The 21785-nt window shown below is 50.4% G+C and overlaps 1 protein-coding gene across 5 annotated transcripts in view; it reads left to right on the forward strand.

Moving 5' to 3' along the window:
- The window catches only part of LOC137541112 (WD repeat domain phosphoinositide-interacting protein 1-like), a 66896-nt gene that overhangs the window by 13083 nt on the left and 32028 nt on the right, over positions 1–21785 (forward strand). For all 5 annotated transcript variants that reach the window (XR_011025083.1, XM_068262258.1, XM_068262257.1 and 2 more), the window contains exons 3-5: positions 7861–8030; positions 8226–8322; positions 20034–20131. Coding sequence is in view for 4 of the 5 variants with exons in the window: in XM_068262258.1 (XP_068118359.1) it covers positions 7861–8030; positions 8226–8322; positions 20034–20131 (365 nt within the window). In the remaining variant the exon portion in view is untranslated. The remainder of the gene's footprint in view (positions 1–7860; positions 8031–8225; positions 8323–20033; positions 20132–21785) is intronic.

Below are 21785 nucleotides of genomic sequence, written 5' to 3' on the forward strand. Positions count from 1 at the left end.
GACATTATTGTCAGACCTGACAAGACTAGCTGCATGCTTGTTTCTGGCGGTATTCTGACCAGTGGCGGCTCCAGCTTCAGATTTTTGGGGGGGCTCAAAGGGGGCACAAGGGTTGGCAGGCGGGGCTCATAGAGGGGAATTGGCGGCGCGCACAGCACAAAGAAATGGGCGTGGTCATAACATTGTGTGGGCGGGGCTAACTAATGTAGTTGCACCAGCTAATGTAATGTTACATAAAAAAAAATGAAGTAAATGCACATAATGACAGACCACATAATGACAGACAGCGTTTCCCCAGTAATTGCATGTAATGAGAGACAGCCCTTCACCAGTAAATGCACATAATGAGAGACAGCCTTTCACCAGTAAACGCACATAATGACAGACAACATTTCACCCGTAAATGCACATAAGAGACAGCCTTTCACCAGTAAATGCACATAAGAGACAGCTTTTCACCAGTAAAATGCTTGTAATGACAGACAGCCTTTCACCAGTAAATGCACATAATGACAGACAGCGTTCCCCCAGTAAATGCACATAATGACAGACAGCGTTCCCCCAGTAAATGCATGTAATGAGAGACAGCGTTTCACCAGTTAATGCACATAATGACAGACAGCCAGTGTCCCCAGTATAGGTAGCCAGGTGTATAGATGTCCCCAGTATGTAGTCAGGCTGGTGGTGGTAGGCTGGGGGCCCAAGGGCCGCTCAAGCCTGGCTGGTGTTGGGCTGGAGACCTCAGGCTCAGGCCTGGCTGGTGGTGGTGGGCTGGGGCAGCTCAGGCCTGGCAGGTGGTGGTGAGCTGGGGCACCTCTGGGCAGCTCAGACATGGCTGGTGGGCTGGGGGCCCCAGGGCAGCTCAGGCCTGGCTGGTGGTGGTGGGCTGGGGCACCTTAGGCCTGGCAGGTGGTGGTGGTGGGCTGGGGGCCCCAGGGCAGCTCAGGGCTGGCTGGTGGTGGTGGGCTGGGGCACCTCAGGCCTGGCAGTTGGTGGTGGTGGGCTGGGGGCCCCAGGGCAGCTCAGGCGTGGCTGGTGGTGGTGGGCTGGGGCACCTCTGGGCAGCTCAGACCTGGCTGGTACGCTGGGGGCCCCAGGGCAGCTCAGGGCTAGCTGGTGGTGGTGGGCTGGGGCACCTCAGGCCTGGCAGGTGGTGGTGGTGGGCTGGGGGCCCCAGGGCAGCTCAGGGCTGGCTGGTGGTGGTGGCTGGGGCACCTCAGGGCAGCTCAGGCCTGGCTGGCAGGTGATGGTGGTGGGCTGGGGGCCCCAGGGCAGCTCAGGGCTGGCTGGTGGTGGGAAGGCCTCAGGTCTGGCTGGTGGTGGGTGGGCTGGGGCCCCCCAAATGGGTGCTCAGAGTCAGGTGTGGTGGATGGGGGTGGTGCCGTGCTGGGCTCAGCTTAGACTCAGGAGGGCAGCTCAGGCCTGGGTGGCTGCCTGGTGCAAAAAAAAAATTTGGCAGTTGGCTGGCTGGAGTGGACAGGACAGGACACCCACCCATGACCCACCTTGAGCTGCCTTGTCGGAGTTCCGAGTCCTGCTGGCTGCTGTGCTGAGCTCTGGGCTGGCTACTGGCAGTGGCTCGGCTCCAGCCTCCAGTCCTGGCTGTGCGCAGTGCTGGCCATCGCGGGTGCCTGGGTCACTGGGTGTGACTTAGTGCTGGCTGGAGAGTGGAGACTGGCTGTCTCCTGTCGGCGGATGGCGGCAACTAGCTGCGCGGGCAGGCGAGGAGAGTGCGCTGCACGTGTCACGTGACGCCAGACGTCGTCACGTGACACACATTTATATTGCAACACGCAACGTACCCTGCAGGGCGGGCCGCTCTGCGTGGCTGAGCCAGCACCCGGGCTGGGGGGCGGTGACTGATTTCTGGTGGGTGGGTGAGTGACACAGCTAGCGCAAGCCCAGGCCCTCCTCCCAGGCTCGGCACCTTCCTTGTGTGCAGCCAGTAAGGTCGGAAGTTCTCGGAACTTGCGGCGGCCGGCGGGGGGGCTTTAAGGGGGGCTAATGAGCCACCAGCTGGGGCTGAAGCCTGGGTAAGCCCCAGTGTGGCGCCGCCACTGATTCTGACACTACTGCAGCCAAATAGACCATCAGGGCTGCCAGGCAAGTGGTATTGTTTGAAAGGAAATAAATATGACAGCCTCCATATTCTTCTCACTTCAGTTGTGCTTGGAAGAGGCCCATCACAACTTGGCTATTGGTAGAAATCTGAAGTCTTCTCATTCTGGCACAGCTTATATTAAATATTTTCATCATTTTCCAGTCCATCAGTATAAGTGTCGGGAGGGTTCTTATCTGTTGCCTGCCTGAGGTCATTGCTGAAGACAAGCCTTTGGAAAACTACTGCATATGACTATAAGGGCTTGCTCACACCAGCAGTGATGCACACTGCTACACGTTCCTGCCACCCAAAGTGGAGTGTTCACACAGGTGAATGGAGCAGCTTATGAAAATGCTTTTTGACTGCACCGCACCGCATTGGTATGAACAAAGCCTTGCAGGTGATGGGGAATCCGAGCCAGGTGTAGAGAATGGCGCTCACCAAATCTACCGTTAATAGGCCTAACCTGTCAAAAACAAAGAGTGGTGAGAGGAGTCGCCCAGTTGTTGTAAAAAAACAAACAAACAAACCCCCCCCCCCCCCTAAAATCAACCTAAAGCGTGAAGTTTGGCTTTCCTTAAAGTGTACCTGAGGTGACATGATGAAATAAACATGTGTATATACAGAACTAAACATATTCATAACCAGACTGTTTTACTTGTTTTATTTTGCTGCCTAAAAGAGTACATTTTTAGGCATGGAAGTGACAGCTTCTGTCTTGTCAGCAATATAGTAAATATCACTGATAAGCAAATTACAGCCATTAAAGTTTTCCTGGCAGAATTCAACTTCTGAGAGCAGGGGGAGACGGGAAAAGGTCAATAGATTGTGTATTTTCATTTAGAGACACTGAATAGGCTGCCACTGAGCAGAGGCAACAAAACAAGTAAAACAGCTTGGTTATTAACCACCTTAGCGGTATGGACGAGCTCAGCTCGTCCATTACCGCCAGAGGGTGCCGCTCAGGCCCTGCTGGGCCGATTTTGATCAAATAAAGAGCAGCACACGCAGCCGGCACTTTGCCAGCCGCGTGTGCTGCCCGATCGCCGCCGCTCTGCGGCGATCCGCCGCGAGCAGCGGCGAAAGAGGGTCCCCCCAGCCGCCTGAGCCCTGCGCAGCCGGAACAAATAGTTCCGGCCAGCGCTAAGGGCTGGATCGGAGGCGGCAGACGTCAGGACGTCGGCTGACGTCCATGACGTCACTCCGCTCGTCGCCATGGCGACGAAGTAAACAAAACACGGAAGGCCGCTCATTGCGGCCTTCCGTGTTACTTTTGGCCGCCGGAGGCGATCAGAAGAACGCCTCCGGAGCGCCATCTAGTGGGCTTTCATGCAGCCAACTTTCAGTTGGCTGCATGAAATAGTTTTTTTTTTATTTAAAAAAAACCCTCATGCAGCTGCCCTGGCGATCTTAATAGAACGCCAGGGTGGTTAATATGTTTTGTACTGTACAGACGTTTATCTCATCATGTCACCTCAGGTACACTTTAAGGTAGGCCAACCTTTACGTTTTTCAACTGATTTTTAGATTTATTTTTTATTTTTTTATCACATCTGGTGCGCCTCCTCTCACTCCTTTATGTCCCGGCCTCTACAGGGACAGTGGCAAATTAGTAATCATTGATTAACATCTATTTGGTCCTGTTTTCTGGAGAGCGATATTTGAGATCTTAGGATCATCCATGGTACAAGTGGAGATGGACTGGAATTCTCCTCAAGCGCATCATCGTGGTTTACGTTATTGCAATCCGGGCTGTGTGAGTTTATTTTATACCACAATGCCACTGATTTCAACATAGTACACCCTAGAGGGCTCCGGGTTTCTTTCTGTTTTCTGTTCTTTTTGAAAGGTACATGATGACCTCTGGAAACTCTCCCTTCATGTCAAAAACAACATTGCCAATACCTGAGAGTGACTTCAGAGGTCGCTACAATTTCAGGGACAAATACCAGAATGTTTTTTAGGTTTACTGGCAAAAAAGAGCATTACAGTGGCACAGAGAAAATATTCCTATAGAATGAAATGTACACACACACACACACACACACACACACACACACACACACACACACACACACACACACACACACACACACACACACACACACACACACACACACACACACACACACACACACACACACACACACACACACACACACACACACACACACACACACACACACACACACACACACACACACACACACACACACACACACACACACACACACACACACACACACACACACACACACACACACACACACACACACACACACACACACACACACACTTTTTGATATTCAAGAGTGCAATAATTGACTAGAAAGCATTTAATAATAGAGAATGTTTGTCTATTATATATGATATTTATCAGGTAAATGTGGCACACCAAAGTATTAAAGAGGAACTGTCGTGAAAAGCGTAAAATTTAAAACGCATACAAAAGCCATAAATTAATTGTTGCTGTCACTTAAAGTAGGTAGTAGAAATCTGACAGAACCGACAGGTTTTGGGCTAGTCCATCTCTTCATAGGGGATTCTCAGCATGGCCTTTATTCTTTTTAAAGACACTCCCTGAATAAAATGTATACTAAGATGCTGCCCACACACTTTTTTGGCAGTTGGGCGGAGCTTTTGAAAATAAAGAAATCCCTGTGAACCCCATGAGGAGATGGGCTAGTCCAAAACCTGTCGATTCTGTCAGATTTCTACTACCTACTGTAAGTGACAGCAACATAAGAGAAAAGTAATTTATGGCTCATTTTACTCTGGAAGAAACGTACTTCTTAATTGTATGTGTTTACATATAGTTGAAATTTTAAGATTTTCGCGACAGAGGTCCTTTAAAGGGACCCTGAGCAGTGACTTTATTTAAAAGATTACTCTTACCTGGGCCTTCTTCCAGTCCACCGTAGGCAGTGAGGTCCCCCGGCGTCCTCCTGGCTCCTCTCCGTGTGCCTCCGCTGGCTCCCATTACTGGCGACACCCGGGCCGGGTGTCGGGCCGGCTCTTCCTGGTTCCTGCCGCATGGTGTCATCACGCCGGCCGGCGTGACAGGTCTGCGCATGCGTGGTTTTCTGACGCTAAACCACGCATGCGCAGACCTGTCACGCCGGCCGGCATGATGACACCATGCGGCAGGAACCAGGAAGAGCCAGCCCGACACCCGGCCCAGGTGTCGCCGGTAACGGTGGCCAGCGGAGGCACACGAAGAGGAGCCAGGAGGACGCCAGGGGACCTCACCGCCTACTGTGGGCTGGAGGAAGCCCCAGTGTAATCGCTATGGATCTCCCTACCTCCCCCCCATTTGTGCTGCGCCCTCCTTTAATGTCTTCAAAAAGGCCCTCAAAACTCACCCTTTCACTCTGGCCTACCCCCCCCCCCCCCACCCAATCCCCCTCCCCCACACTGGTGCTCTAAACCTGAAGCTGAACTCTGGTCCCCTACTTTTCATGTCCCTACCTCTCCCTCTAGATTGTAAGCCTTCGCCAGGGTCCTCCTCCTTTTGTCTACTACCTGTTCATGCACCTTTGTTACCGTACACCCATCCTATGGATCTGAGTGAACTCGACTTGCCTAATCCCCATGCTGCCATCCAGTGACTGACTAAGCATTACCTGGTACTCCTACTGTGCTGTGTGATCTGGTTTGCATGTATTCCTGTATTGTTTTATTGCTGTATGTCACCCCTAAATATTGTCTGTAACCTAACTAATGTCCAGCGCTGTGTAATATGGCGGTGCTTTATAAATACAATAAATAAATACATTGTTTGTGCACCCCGCCTCAAACTTACAGTGTCACCTTGCCAGACACACTGTCACCGGCATGCTGATCTCGTTGGGAAGGCAGTGTGCTGTCCTTTTATTGCTTACAATGATGCACATTTGAAGCTCTGGAGGGTCACACAAAATAGCAGGGAGGGCCACATTTGGCCCGTGGGCCGTGTGTTTGACAGCTGTGGGCTAAGCACTTGATAAAAGGTGACCATGCCTGAAACCTCAGGTGAGCCAGACTATGTAGACTGTATGCCTTGCTGACAAAGCTGAAGGAAATAATCCAGCAAGGATGAACTGCTGTCTATCATTGCTGATGTACTTGGTATTTGGGAACATGGTGGCTGCAACAATAGGGGTACATTATAGCTTTTTGTCAAGGCTGCTCTGGTGTTATAGAGAGAGGTTATGGCATCCCCTGTTTTAGGGAAACCTAGCTTGTTCTACAGAGGCATAGTGGCTGGATTGTTGTAGGCAAGGATAATACGTACATATGCCATATACTTTATCTCATTCCAGCGGTGGGACAGGTCCTACTCACTCCTCAGTATAGCCGCACTGAGCAGCCTATTACCTGGCAGCTTCTGATGCCTGTCATGTAACATGCAGCAGTGTCAGGAGCCGCAAGATAATGGGCTGCACGGTGTGGCTACACTGAAGAGTGAGTAGGACCTGTCCCACCGCTGCAATGAGGTAACGTATGCAGCTCCACTGTGGCTGCTCTGCAAAAATAAGGGGGCGGGGTGCAGATGGAGAAGATGAGTTTGTGTGCACACACAAGGAACCTGCACTGCTTACCACTTCCTGACAGCTAAGGGCCCATTTAATCTTAAAGAGGAACTGTCGCGAAAATCTTAAAATTTAAAACACAAACAAATAAGAAGTACATTTCTCCCAGAGTAAAATGAGCCATAAATTACTTTTCTCCCATGTTGCGGTCACTTACAGTAGGTAGTAGAAATCTGACATTACCGACAGATTTTGGACTAGTCCATCTTCTCATAGGGGGGTTCTTAGGGTTTTCTTTATTTTTAAAAGCACTTAGTGAATGGCAGTTGCCCTGTCCAACTGCCAAAATAGTGTGCAGCTAGCAGGGAGGCTGGCCAGCATCTTTATGTAAATCTTTTTCAGGGAATGTCTTTATAAAGAATAAAGGCCATGCTGAGAATCCCCTATGGACAGATGGACTAGCCCAAAATCTGTCGGTAATGTCAGATTTCTACTACCTACTGGAAGTGACCGCAACATAGGAGAAAATAAATTTATGGCTCATTTTACTCTGGAAGAAATGTACTTACGGTATTTATACGTGTTTTACATTTTAAGATTTTCGCGACACTTCCTCTTTAATCAGTTGGTGTGCGTTAGTGCGTGTTGGTACGTGTTTTTTCCATAGCAATGCAATGTGAAAAAGATTTCAGTTAAAATGCATGAAGTGTGAAAGGTGCCATAGGAAAACATGGGTATTATTTTGAAAATCAGTTTTCTTTTAGTTATAACTGAGTGCAACTGATTAAGTGTAAAAGGGCCCTTAGCCTCCAGGCACCACACGACCAGGTCGCGGGTGCTATTGTTACAGCCCTGGTTATAGGGGCAAGTTATGAGTGTGCTTGTTATAGAAGGATGTTCTAGCTGCACTTGTCATGGGGAGAGATATTGGCTATACTTCTTACTGCTGCTCTTCTTATTGGCTGCCCTTCTTATGGGGGGTGTTATAGTTGCACTTGTTATATGGGTACATCATTGCTTTGCTTGCTATAGGTAGATGTTATATGTGCATTACGCAATGTTTGTTATAGTGGGCATTATACAGTAGCTATGCTTATCATGCGTCTTGTATTTGTGTGACTTCAGGACATGTTTGTGTATCTTTTGTTTGAGACTTCCTTTATTTTTTTTTCTCATTTTGATAAAACCAAGGCAAGGGCTCTATGCAGTGCATTGTGGGTAATGCTGCCATGTGCTCTCACTTTTCAGATGAGCTCCCGGACATCTACATTGTGGAGAGGCTTTTCTCCAGCAGCCTGGTGGTGGTTGTCAGTCACTCCAAACCACGGCAGATGAATGTGTTCCACTTCAAGAAGGGCACCGAAATCTGCAACTACAATTACTCTGGGAACATCTTGTCCATACGGCTAAACAGACAGGTATGAGATGGGTGTCCTGTGTGTGTTTGGGCTGAGATGGGTGTCATGTGTTTGCTTGGGCTGAGATTGGTGGTCCCGTGTGTGGTTGGGCTGAGATGGGTGTCCTGTGTGTAGTTGGGCAGAGATTGGTGGTCCCGTGTGTGGTCAGGCTTGGCATAGGTAGGTGATGCTGACAAGACTTCCCGTGTTTTACAGAGACTGGTGGTGTGTCTAGAAGAAGCTATTTACATCCATAACATCAAGGACATGAAACTTCTAAAAACGTTGTTGGACACTCCACGAAATGCCTCTGGTAGGTGGCTGTCTACAGCTTCTGATTGTATACTTACATATACGGCACAGGTTTGGCCACAACCCGAAGTCTGATATTGTGCATATTTTGGGAACTGACCAGTATGCAGCAGTCCAATTAGACCAGCCAGAGTGGTCTAATTGGAACAGAGAGGGGGGGGGGGGGGGGCAGAGATGAGTGGAGGGGACACAGAGAGAAGCAGGGGGGGACAGAGATGAGTGGAGGGGACACAGAGAGAAGCAGAGGGGGACTGAGATGAGTGGAGGGAGTGCAAAGAGAAGCAGGGGGGACAGAGATGAGCGGAGGAGACAGAGAGAGTAGCAGGGGGGAACAGAGATGAGTGGAGGGGACACAGAGAGAAGCAGGTGGGGGACAGAGATGAGTGGAGGGGACAGAGAGAAGCAGAGGGGAACAGAGATGAGTGGAGGGGACAGAGTAGCAGAGGGGAACAGAGATGAGTGGAGGGGACACAGAGAGTAGCAGAGGGGAACAGAGATGAGTGGAGGGGACAGAGAAGCAGAGGGGGACAGAAATGAGTAGAGGGGACATGGAGAGAAGCAGAGGTGGACCGAGATGAGTGGAGGGAGTGCGGAGAGAAGCAGAGGGAGACAGAGATGAGCATAGGGCGCACAGAGAGAAGTGGAGGAGGACAGAGATGAGTGGAGGGGACACAGAAAGAAGCAGAAGGGGGACATGGAGGGATACAGGGATGAGTGTATTGGACATGGAGAGGAGCGGAGGGGACACAGACGCAGAGGGAGACCGAGACGAGTGGAGGGGACACGGAGTGATACAGAGATGATCAGAGGGACGAGGAGAGAAGCTGAGGGGACAAAGATGAGTGGAGGGGACGTGGAGGGATACAGAGATGAGTGTATTGGACATGGAGAGAAACAAAGGGGAACAGAGATGAGGGGAGGGGACACAGAGAGACGCAGAGGGAGACTGAGACGAGTGGAGGGGACACTGAGTGATACAGAGATGATCAGAGGGATGAGGAGAGATGCTGAGGGGACAAAGGTGAGCAGAGGGGACAGAAAGAAATGCGGAGGGAGATAGAGATGAGTGGAGGGGACAGGGAGAGACGCGGAGGGAGATAGAGGTGAGTTGAGGGGACACAGAGACACGGATTGAGACAGAGATGAGTGGAGGGGACAGGGAGAGACCCGGAAGGGGATAGAGATGCGAGGAGGGGACACAGAGAGATGTGGAGGGAGATAGAGATGCGTGGAGGGTGACACGGAGAGACGCAGAGGGGGACAGAAACAAGTGGAGGGGATGCAGAGTGATACAGAGATGATCAGAGGGACGGGAGAGACGCGGAGGGGGACAGAGATGATCAGAGGAACGTGGAGGGGGGCAGAGATGAGTAGAGGGGAAAGGGAGAGACGCGGAGGGGGACAAAGATGAGCCGGCTCCGCATTTCTGTAAATCAGATATTGGCTATATGCAAATGATTGAACAGAGGCGCAAACAAGAATAAAAACATCTAAAAACCATTTAAAAGGGGGAAGTGTAGGCTAGGCTGCTATACAGTCCTTCTAAAAAAAATCCGGTGAACTGGTTATTATGCAGATCTGCTATACAGACCTTTTTTGTCTCTCCACTATTTGCCCGATGAAGCAGGATTGTGACCTGCGAAACTCGTAGCATTTTGGAGTACCTAATAAATGTAATTTTGAATGAAAGTATCATTTTTCAGTCTGTTAAATCTTCGAGGGAGGTAAGTCTACCAAAAACGTCCCACTTTTAAACGTTTTTTAGATGTTTTTATTCTTGTTGGCGCCTCTGTTCAAAAATTTGCATCTAGTCTAGTCCACCCCTTGTGAAGGGGTGTATCCCCATATCCTTCCTTTCTACAGAGAGCGACTTCTTAAAGCGGATCCGAGATGAAAAACTAACTATAACAAGTAACTTGACTATATATCTTAGCTAAAGTTTAGATAGTTTACACAGCAAATCTAGCTGCAAACCGCTTCAATAGAATATGATTATCTCGGATCCACTTTAACCTGAGTGGGGTCGGTTCCTAATTCTCCCCACCTGCCTTGATAGTGGTTACCTGTGTGGTAACCTGTGTTTGTTAGTATAACCCTTGCTACTTTATCTATAATTATACAATTAACTTAAATACTACACCATATTGGGCTCTCGGTTCCCTATCTTCATTTTTAATTGGCTTCAATCACTTGGCCAGTTTGGAAATTAGCCAGGGAAGTAGCCAGACTTAGGGTGGCCACACACCATACAATTTTTTAAATATCTGTTCAATTTAAGAATTGCAATCAATTTTTTTGACTGATTGTAACATTTCAAAAATCTGATCAATGTACCACACACCTATGTTCCATCTTTCCCCAATTATGATAAAACTGATTGGAAACTCTGAGAAAATGGCTAGGGTGTGTATATTAACCGGTTCAGCACCGCAGTCCGAAAATCTCGTGCATCCGAGCAACGTTCACATCCCATTCATTCGCCTATAACTTTATTGCTACTTATCACAATGAATTGATCTAGATCTTGTTTTTTCCGCCACTAATTAGGCTTTCTTTGGGTAGTACATTTTGCTAAGATTTATTTTTTTCTAAATCCATTTTAACAGGAAGATTAAGAAAGAAATGAAAAAAATTCATTATTTCTCAGTTTTAGGCCATTATAGTTTGAAATTAATATACGCTACCGTAATTAAAACTCATGTATTTTATTTGCCCACAGGGGCGTTTCTAGGGTCCCTGGAGATCAGTGGCACCTGTGGGCACCAGGAGGGGAGGTACATGCGGCGCGCGCAGCGCGCCGCGGCAAAAAATGGGCGTGGCCATGCGGTGAGTGGGCGTGGCCATGGGTGGGGCCAAATGTACATGAACTTAGCAGCGGTGTAAGCTACGGATAACGGGCCTGCCCATCGAAATATTGGACGGAGCCCCCTGTCCTTTATTTCGATCATTTACAATCAGTATAGGCATAGATCAAAGATGTATACGCACATACAATTTTGATTGGTCAATCACTGACCCCCAATTTCCCACCCCCGTGCAGTAAGTGGGCCAACAGACAATGAATTTTATGAACAGAGCTAAAATTGGCTAATCAAAATTGTATGTGTGTACCAGGCTTTACAGCTAATACTGTACATACTGAAAGTAGCAGGGATCAGCATACAATACAGCTGGTTTACAATCAATAAAGGCACAGAGTAACACCTTACACTGTACACACTGGAGGTAAATCAGCACACAGTGCAAGCACTAGAGAACAGCGTATACTGTACATACTGTAGGCAGCAGAATTCAGCACACTGCAGCTAGCGTGCCAAAAATATGACGATCACGTTGTGTGGCGTGCTTATCGCGCCGCACCAAAAAATGGGTGGGCCATGGACCAGAATATAGGTGTGGTAACGGGTGGAGACAAATTTACATGAACCTAGCAATGGTGGGACATCAGATTAGGACAGTGGTGGCGAACCTTTTGGAGGCCGAGTGCCCAAACTGCAACCCAAAAGTCACTTACCGGTATCTATCGCAAAGTGGCAACAGCAATTTAAACTACATACTGTACAAACGTTTTAACTCATACATGAACATTATGGAAAATCCAAGTTGAAAATAAACTGTGAAGATAAACAATTTCATCCATCCTACTCCTGAAAAATGTATTCAATTTTTTAGAACCTCCCAGTTTTATTTTCTGTTTTAAAACGCTAAAAAAGTAGGTTTAATGCTATTGTCTCATATGATAAGGATTCAGCTTTTCCCATAGTCTCGCAGTTAGCAATCATGTGACCCCCAACAAGACATATTCAGCAATCATGAGGCCCCCAACAAATCAGGAGGCCCCCAACAAGACAAATTCAGCAATCATGAGGCCTCCAACAAATCATGAGGCCCCCAACAAGACAAATTCAGCAATCATGAGGCCCCCAACAAGACAAATTCAGCAATCATGAGGCCCCCAACAAATCATGAGGCCCCCAACAAGACAAATTCAGCAATCATGAGGCCCCCAACAAATCATAAGGCTCCCAACAAGACACATTCAGCAGTCATGAGGCACATAAATAGACAGCATTTCACATAAATAGGCAGAATGCCCCCTTAATATGGTAGCCCCCCCAAGTTAGGTAGTGAGTGACAGGGACCCCCAGGTTAGCTAGTGAGTGACAGGCGCCTCCAGTTAGGTAGTGAGTGACAGGGACCCCGATAGTGAGTGACAGGGAGCACCTTTAGGTAGTGAGTGAGTGCCAGGGAGCCCCTTTAGGCAGTGAGTGAGTGCCAGGAAGCCCCTTTAGGCAGTGAGTGAGTGCCAGGAAGCCCCTTTAGGCAGTGAGTGAGTGCCAGGAAGCCCCTTTAGGCAGTGAGTGAGTGCCAGGGAGCCCCTTTAGGCAGTGAGTGAGTGACAGGAAGCCCCTTTAGGCAGTGAGTGAGTGACAGGAAGCCCCTTTAGGCATGAGTGAGTGACAGGGAGCCCCTTTAGGCAGTGAGTGAGTGACAGGGAGCCCCTTTAGGCAGTGAGTGAGTGACAGGGAGCCCCTTTAGGCAGTGAGTGAGTGACAGGGAGCCCCTTTAGGGAGTGAGTGAGTGACAGGGAGGCCCTTTAGGGAGTGAGTGAGTGACAGGGAGGCCCTTTAGGGAGTGAGTGAGTGCCAGGGAGCCCCTTTAGTGAGTGAGTGCGTGCCATGGAGCCCCTTTAGTGAGTGAGTGCGTGCCAGGGAGCCCCTTTAGTGAGTGAGTGCGTGCCAGGGAGCCCCTTTAGTGAGTGCGTGCCAGGGAGCCCCTTTAGGGAGTGGGTGCGTGCCAGGGGAGCCCCTTTAGGGAGTGAGTGAGTGCCAGGGGAGCCCCTTTAGGGAGTGAGTGAGTGCCAGGGGAGCCCCTTTAGGGAGTGAGTGAGTGCCAGGGGAGCCCCTTTAGGGAGTGAGTGAGTGCCAGGGGAGCCCCTTTAGGGAGTGAGTGAGTGCCAGGGGAGCCCCTTTAGGGAGTGAGTGAGTGACAGGGAGCCCCTTTAGGGAGTGAGTGAGTGACAGGGAGCCCCTTTAGGGAGTGAGTGAGTGACAGGGAGCCCCTTTAGGGAGTGAGTGAGTGCCAGGGAGCCCCTTTAGGGAGTGAGTGAGTGCCAGGGAGCCCCTTTAGGGAGTGAGTGCGTGCCAGGGAGCCCCTTTAGGGAGTGAGTGAGTGACAGGGAGCCCCTTTAGGGAGTGAGTGAGTGACAGGGAGCCCCTTTAGGGAGTGAGTGCGTGCCAGGGAGCCCCTTTAGGGAGTGAGTGAGTGACAGGGAGCCCCTTTAGGGAGTGAGTGAGTGACAGGGAGCCCCTTTAGGGAGTGAGTGAGTGACAGGGAGCCCCTTTAGGGAGTGAGTGAGTGACAGGGAGCCCCTTTAGGGAGTGAGTGAGTGACAGGGAGCCCCTTTAGGGAGTGGGTGCGTGCCAGGGAGCCCCTTTAGGGAGTGGGTGCGTGCCAGGGAGCCCCTTTAGGGAGTGGGTGCGTGCCAGGGAGCCCCTTTAGGGAGTGGGTGCGTGCCAGGGAGCCCCTTTAGGGAGTGGGTGCGTGCCAGGGGAGCCCCTTTAGGGAGTGAGTGAGTGCCAGGGGAGCCCCTTTAGGGAGTGAGTGCGTGCCATGGAGCCCCTTTAGTGAGTGAGTGCGTGCCAGGGAGCCCCTTTAGTGAGTGAGTGCGTGCCAGGGAGCCCCTTTAGTGAGTGCGTGCCAGGGAGCCCCTTTAGGGAGTGGGTGCGTGCCAGGGGAGCCCCTTTAGGGAGTGAGTGAGTGCCAGGGGAGCCCCTTTAGGGAGTGAGTGAGTGCCAGGGGAGCCCCTTTAGGGAGTGAGTGAGTGCCAGGGGAGCCCCTTTAGGGAGTGAGTGAGTGCCAGGGGAGCCCCTTTAGGGAGTGAGTGAGTGCCAGGGGAGCCCCTTTAGGGAGTGAGTGAGTGACAGGGAGCCCCTTTAGGGAGTGAGTGAGTGACAGGGAGCCCCTTTAGGGAGTGAGTGAGTGACAGGGAGCCCCTTTAGGGAGTGAGTGAGTGCCAGGGAGCCCCTTTAGGGAGTGAGTGAGTGCCAGGGAGCCCCTTTAGGGAGTGAGTGCGTGCCAGGGAGCCCCTTTAGGGAGTGAGTGAGTGACAGGGAGCCCCTTTAGGGAGTGAGTGAGTGACAGGGAGCCCCTTTAGGGAGTGAGTGCGTGCCAGGGAGCCCCTTTAGGGAGTGAGTGAGTGACAGGGAGCCCCTTTAGGGAGTGAGTGAGTGACAGGGAGCCCCTTTAGGGAGTGAGTGAGTGACAGGGAGCCCCTTTAGGGAGTGAGTGAGTGACAGGGAGCCCCTTTAGGGAGTGGGTGCGTGCCAGGGAGCCCCTTTAGGGAGTGGGTGCGTGCCAGGGAGCCCCTTTAGGGAGTGGGTGCGTGCCAGGGAGCCCCTTTAGGGAGTGGGTGCGTGCCAGGGAGCCCCTTTAGGGAGTGGGTGCGTGCCAGGGGAGCCCCTTTAGGGAGTGAGTGAGTGCCAGGGGAGCCCCTTTAGGGAGTGAGTGAGTGCCAGGGGAGCCCCTTTAGGGAGTGAGTGAGTGCCAGGGGAGCCCCTTTAGGGAGTGAGTGAGTGCCAGGGGAGCCCCTTTAGGGAGTGAGTGCCAGGGGAGCCCCTTTAGGGAGTGAGTGAGTGACAGGGAGCCCCTTTAGGGAGTGAGTGAGTGACAGGGAGCCCCTTTAGGGAGTGAGTGAGTAACAGGGAGCCCCTTTAGGGAGTGAGTGCCAGGGAGCCCCTTAAGGGAGTGAGTGAGTGCCAGGGAGCCCCTTTAGGGAGTGAGTGCGTGCCAGGGAGCCCCTTTAGGGAGTGAGTGAGTGACAGGGAGCCCCTTTAGGGAGTGAGTGAGTGACAGGGAGCCCCTTTAGGGAGTGAGTGAGTGACAGGGAGCCCCTTTAGGGAGTGAGTGCGTGCCAGGGAGCCCCTTTAGGGAGTGAGTGAGTGACAGGGAGCCCCTTTAGGGAGTGAGTGAGTGACAGGGAGCCCCTTTAGGGAGTGAGTGAGTGACAGGGAGCCCCTTTAGGGAGTGAGTGAGTGACAGGGAGCCCCTTTAGGGAGTGAGTGCGTGCCAGGGAGCCCCTTTAGGGAGTGAGTGAGTGACAGGGAGCCCCTTTAGGGAGTGAGTGAGTGACAGGGAGCCCCTTTAGGGAGTGAGTGAGTGACAGGGAGCCCCTTTAGGGAGTGAGTGCGTGACAGGGAGCCCCTTTAGGGAGTGAGTGAGTGACAGGGAGCCCCTTTAGGGAGTGAGTGAGTGACAGGGAGCCCCTTTAGGGAGTGAGTGAGTGACAGGGAGCCCCTTTAGGGAGTGAGTGAGTGACAGGGAGCCCCTTTAGGGAGTGAGTGAGTGACAGGGAGCCCCTTTAGGGAGTGGGTGCGTGCCAGGGAGCCCCTTTAGGGAGTGGGTGCGTGCCAGGGAGCCCCTTTAGGGAGTGGGTGCGTGCCAGGGGAGCCCCTTTAGGGAGTGAGTGAGTGCCAGGGGAGCCCCTTTAGGGAGTGAGTGAGTGCCAGGGGAGCCCCTTTAGGGAGTGAGTGAGTGCCAGGGGAGCCCCTTTAGGGAGTGAGTGAGTGCCAGGGGAGCCCCTTTAGGGAGTGAGTGAGTGCCAGTGGAGCCCCTTTAGGGAGTGAGTGAGTGACAGGGAGCCCCTTTAGGGAGTGAGTGAGTGACAGGGAGCCCCTTTAGGGAGTGAGTGAGTGACAGGGAGCCCCTTTAGGGAGTGAGTGAGTGACAGGGAGCCCCTTTAGGGAGTGAGTGAGTGACAGGGAGCCCCTTTAGGGAGTGAGTGAGTGCCAGGGAGCCCCTTTAGGGAGTGAGTGCGTGCCAGGGAGCCCCTTTAGGGAGTGAGTGAGTGACAGGGAGCCCCTTTAGGGAGTGAGTGAGTGACAGGGAGCCCCTTTAGGGAGTGAGTGAGTGACAGGGAGCCCCTTTAGGGAGTGAGTGAGTGACAGGGAGCCCCTTTAGGGAGTGAGTGCGTGCCAGGGAGCCCCTTTAGGGAGTGAGTGAGTGACAGGGAGCCCCTTTAGGGAGTGAGTGAGTGACAGGGAGCCCCTTTAGGGAGTGAGTGAGTGACAGGGAGCCCCTTTAGGGAGTGAGTGAGTGACAGGTAGCCCCTTTAGGGAGTGAGTGAGTGACAGGTAGCCCCTTTAGGGAGTGAGTGACAGGGAGCCCCTTTAGGGAGTGAGTGAGTGCCAGGGAGCCCCTTTAGGGAGTGAGTGCCAGGGAGCCCCTTTAGGGAGTGAGTGAGTGCCAGGGAGCCCCTTTAGTGAGTGAGTGACAGGGAGGCCCCCTCTCTAGCCGCCGCCGCTCCCCCCCCCCCCTACCTCTCAGCAGACCTCAGGATCAGCGGCGACCCGACCAGATGTACGAGCGGGCGCTGGACGCACCCGCTCGATATGCGGAAGTGATGTCACTTCCGCATATCAGTGCGGGCGCTGGGTCCTAGCGCCCGCACGATTGGTCGCCGGCTCGCCGCCTGATCCTGAGGTCTGAGACGCGGCGGCTGGAGGGAGCCGCTGACAGAGGGGGCAGCGGCAGCCGGGAGATCCGTGGCACCCCAGGAAAGATTGGGGGCACGTGCCCCCCTAAAACAGGGCTAGCGACGCCCCTGTTTGCCCATCTGTCCCGGTTATTACACCGTTTAAATGATGTCCCTATCACAATTTATGGTGCCGATATTTCATTTAGAAATAAAGGTGCATTTTTTCAATTTGCGTTCATCACTATTTATAAGCTTATAATTTTAAATAATATAATAACATACTCTCTTGACATGCATATTTAAAAAGTTCAGACCCTTAGGTAACTATTTATGTTGTTGTTTTTTTTTTTTTTTAATTTTTTTTTTCAAATGTATGTGGGTAATTTTTGGTGTGGGAGGGAAACTGTTTATTTTACATGTAAAATAATATTTTTCTTTAATTAAAAATGTATGTGGATGCAGTTTACTATTTGGCCACAAGATGGCCACAGTGAAAAAATTCCTGGATGCGAACGATCTCGCATCCAGGTACTAAAAATCAGAGTTGTTGTTTCCTGGGGGCAGAAATACCGCGCTCTCTGGAGAGAAAGCGTCGGTATTTCTGCGGGGAGGTTAGATCGGTGAATGGGAATTATATTCCCATTCACCGATCGGGGGTCGGTCGGCGGGTGCGCGCGCACCACGCAGGGAAAGATGCAGTGCCTATCTGGACGAGAAAGCTCGTCCAGATAGGCCGAACTAGTTAATAAATTGACAATCTAACACACACCATACAATCTTTAAAAAAAAATGAAGATAAATATCTGGCATTCCGGATAGATATAAATCGAAAAAAGCTGGAAATCCGATCAGATTTTTCAGTCGAATGAAAAAAAAGCTTTCGATTTTTTCGGGAGATACGATCGTTTTTATTGAATTGCTGTAATATCAGATCATTTTATTGTATCGCGTGTGGCCACCTTCAGATTTCTGGCTGCAGCAAAGAAAAAAAAAGATACGTTATCGTCCATTGAGCTCTTCGGCCCCGTTCACACTGCTGGCGTTTCCATCCGCATTTCGGGAACGCGTGCAGGAGACCGACACGCACGACATCAGACAGTGCATAGAGTGCACTGTCTGATGTTCACACTGCATGCGTTCCGGACCAGTGCGGTCCAGGAACGCATGCTGCACACATTTTTTCCAGAAATGCGTGGCTGACCCATTTACTTCAGTGAATGGGATCAGCCATGCAACGCATACAAACGCGGATGGCGTGCTTTAGTACGCGTTGCGTTCCGAATGCACGGCCGTCCGCGTTTGCTAATGTGAATAGGGCCTTAGCAGTCCAGAGTTGTAAAAAACCTTTGAAACATGAGGACACCATAGGCAATAAGATACAGTAACATCCCTAGATGAACATGGTGTTTATAAGAATTGTACCCAATGCCCTGCTATGCCCTCTAGAGGGAGCTGTCAGCCCTCAGACATCTCCAGGGATGCCAGTCTTAGCAGTGGCATTACAGTTTGGCTTAGTTACATAGACCTTTCTCATAATGCATGCAAGAATGCATACAGCATTTGTTTGTGTGTTCCAAGTGTTTTACCGGGGAAATAAAAACATGCATTAATCCCTAATGCACTGAATTCTGGGAGAAACGTCAAAACTGCCTGCACTGATTTCTATTGTCAGTCATGGAAGTTGGTTATGGCTGCGTATATTTCTTGTTTTTCACCAGTGCCTGAATAGTGCTTCTTGCAGTCACATGAATGCCCTTAAAAAAAACCTGAACTTAAAATTAAACGTCAAAATAAACATACACAAGTCATACTTACCTCCTGCATAGTCTACTCCTCAATCTCTTTCTCCTTTTCCGCATCCTGTTTGTCCACTGGGATCAAGAGAATTTTCCTTCCTCCATTTTGAAAATTGCCATTACACCATAACAGCTTCCTGGTCAGCACAGTGTTAAACTGTAACATTGCCCACTTGAGCCATAGGGAAACATGGACACATCATTTCTCCTCTCTGCTGTAACTGAGAGCAACTGATATATTTCAGTTCTGACAAAATATTGTCAGAACTGGAAGGGATTATTGTCAGAAGAAAATAGTGAGCTTCTGAGAGGAACTGATGGCAAGGTAACTATGTAATGTTCATTGGAAGTTACCTCATGTGTTTATTTTAAATAATTTTACTCAGTACAGGTTCCCTTTAAAAGTAACACCTTAAAATGACTTGTGTGTACCGTCACACTTTGGACGAATGAAAATTTTAGGCAAGAAAGTTTTAAGGACCAACAAATTCAGCATTTAAACACTGGGAACGCACCCATGTAAAGTAGGCCTAGACAATTGCATACTACATTTTCTGTATCATGTCAAAAGAAGTAGAAGATGCTGGCACTGCTACAAAACACTGCCTTTATTCAAAACTTGCTGTTACATGGTAAGTGCAAAAGTGCAATGTCCATAAGCTGGATAAAAAATAAACATACCGGTAGATGGAGAGGTGGCACAAGTGGTAGCGGTGGGTGCTGGGTGTAACAGCAAGGTTTGAATAAAGGCAGTGTTTTGTAGCAGTGCCTGGATTTTCTACTTCTTTTGACATGTTGCAGCTCTATGTACACTAGAGCACCCTACGCTAACCAACTAAGAGAGGAAGTACATATAAGCCACCCTTGCCTGAACAACCGTCTTGCTATACACTGTAGTGCCAACCTGCTGCTACTACTCAAACTACCATATTTTTCGGACTATAAGACGCTCCTGACCATAAGATGCAGTTAGGTTTAGAGGACAAAAACCAGGGGGAAAATATATGCTAAACTTGGTGCATCCATGGTGAAGGGGCATCTTGTGGATTATGCCCCCTTTGTACCTCTTGTGTCTCCCTGTGTTCTACTCTGTCCCTCATGTGTCCACCTGTGTCCACCTCTGTACTCCTTTGTGTCCTCCTCTGCATGGGCACAAATCAGGAACTCCCTGCATTTGGACTATAAGATGATGTGACTTTATTTCCCCCACTTTTGGGGGAGAAAAAGTGAGTCTTATAGTCCAAAAAATACAGTAAATTTTCTGTATGTAGCATTTACTTAATTTTAAAGGGAACCTGTAGTGAGAGGGATATGGAGGCGGCCATATTTATTTCCTTTAAAACATTGTGTGTTTAGGCGATAGAAGGGTGTTGTGAGATGTCAGGAATGAGCCTACTCAGTCTTATAATTTTCAGTGACTGTTCCACCTCCACCCTACAGGTCTCTGCGCGCTTTCCATTAACCATTCCAACTCCTACCTGGCGTATCCTGGAAGCAGTACAAGTGGTGAAATCGCAGTGTGTGATGCCAATGTGCTGGTAAGTGATGTCTGCATAGTGTTCAGTAAGGCTACCGTAGTAACCCTACTGAACACAGAGCACCTCTTTATGGATTGCATCCTGAAAGTCTGTATGATTTCTAACACTGTGAAGCCTGGGCTCCCATCAGACGAGTATGTGGAGATGTGCAGGCATGGCTCATGGCATGGGCGCCATGCCTGCCACCCGCTGCCTGCACTACTCAAACCTCAGATCAGGGCGACCGGACCGGAGAGGCGGAGAGAGGCAGAGCAGTGCACATGTGACCCGCAGGATGCGAACACTTCGTTAATCACTTCTGTGTGTAAAGTGTATGGGTCCGGGCGGGTACTGTGCACGCTGCTTTGCCTCTTTCCACCTCTCTGGTCCCCCTGACCTGAGGCCTGTAAGTAGCGCAGGCAGCCCCCAGCCATGCAAAGCGCCCAGCAAACCCCTAAGCCATGCAAAGCGCCCAGCAGAGCAAAGGCCCAGTCCTGTAAAGCAAAGTGCCCAGCAAAGCAAAGCACCCAGCCCTGCAAAGCACCCTGCTTTTTTAATTGTTTATTAATACAGGGGAAGAGTGCTGGGGGGGGGGGGGGGGGGGTGCAATTTCATTGTTTGCCATAGGCGCCATATTATGACCAGGAAGAAAAAGGGAAAAAGACATGACGGCTGTTTCGCGTCTTGCTAGACGCTTGCAGCGTGACCAAGCGTCTAGCAAGACGCGAAACTGCCATCGCAAGCCCCAACTGATGCCCGGCACCCCCACCTCCAACTCACTACCACCAAACTAACCACCAGTTGTACGCATCAGTGGTATGTAACCCGAAATGATGAGATCACTTTGCAATAAAAATTGAAGACGGAAGGTGCCCGGATGTCTTTTTCCCTTTTTCTTCCTGGTCATAATGGTAGTTTCCTCTTCATGATGGTGAACCGATGTGCACACGTCTAAGCAAGTTACATCAAGGGATATCGGAGGAAGGGTGAGAGAAATATTTATTTGCCTGTCATCATTTTTCACTTGCAACTGCAGACTGTATGATAGGGAGTGCCACTCTCCAAACGCTGTATCTACATGTGAAAAATAGGCGCCATATTACTCAGATACGCCTATGGCTCCCATCATCTCCTATACTTCTGCAGAACACAGCAAGGTACCTTGCTGCATAATAGTTGCCTGCTGCTCTATTAAGACCACTACACCAGCTGATTTTTCCTGGTGTTGGTCATGAGACCCCCATACTGCAGAGGACTTGTCACAGCATTGGTATGTGCATTAGTGAGCATGCGCACTTGCGCAGTACGGAGCCGCCCATCTTCAGAAGCACTCGGGGATGCGATTGCTTCCAAGGGCAGCCCGAGTACTTCCAAGGGTGGCCCGAGTGCTTCTGTGTACTCCCGGAGGCGACAGATTTGAACAGTGGACAGCGCTGGAACCAGGACACCCTGAGAGGGTCGGAAACGCACTGTAGGATCCAGAGCCTTCCCTCTCCACAGGTGAGTATGTGACTTTTTGTTTTCACTACAGATTTGCTTTAATTTAAAGTGGATCTATAGTGAGTAGAGATAGGGATGAACTGGTGGCTGTTCTGCCTCCCATGTGATCTCTTCTCTATGTCCCTCCTTTTATGTGATCACATTCCATGCAATCACTTTTCCATATGCTACCACC

Source organism: Hyperolius riggenbachi, chromosome 12 (assembly GCF_040937935.1).
Source record: "Hyperolius riggenbachi isolate aHypRig1 chromosome 12, aHypRig1.pri, whole genome shotgun sequence".
Lineage (NCBI taxonomy): Eukaryota > Metazoa > Chordata > Amphibia > Anura > Hyperoliidae > Hyperolius > Hyperolius riggenbachi.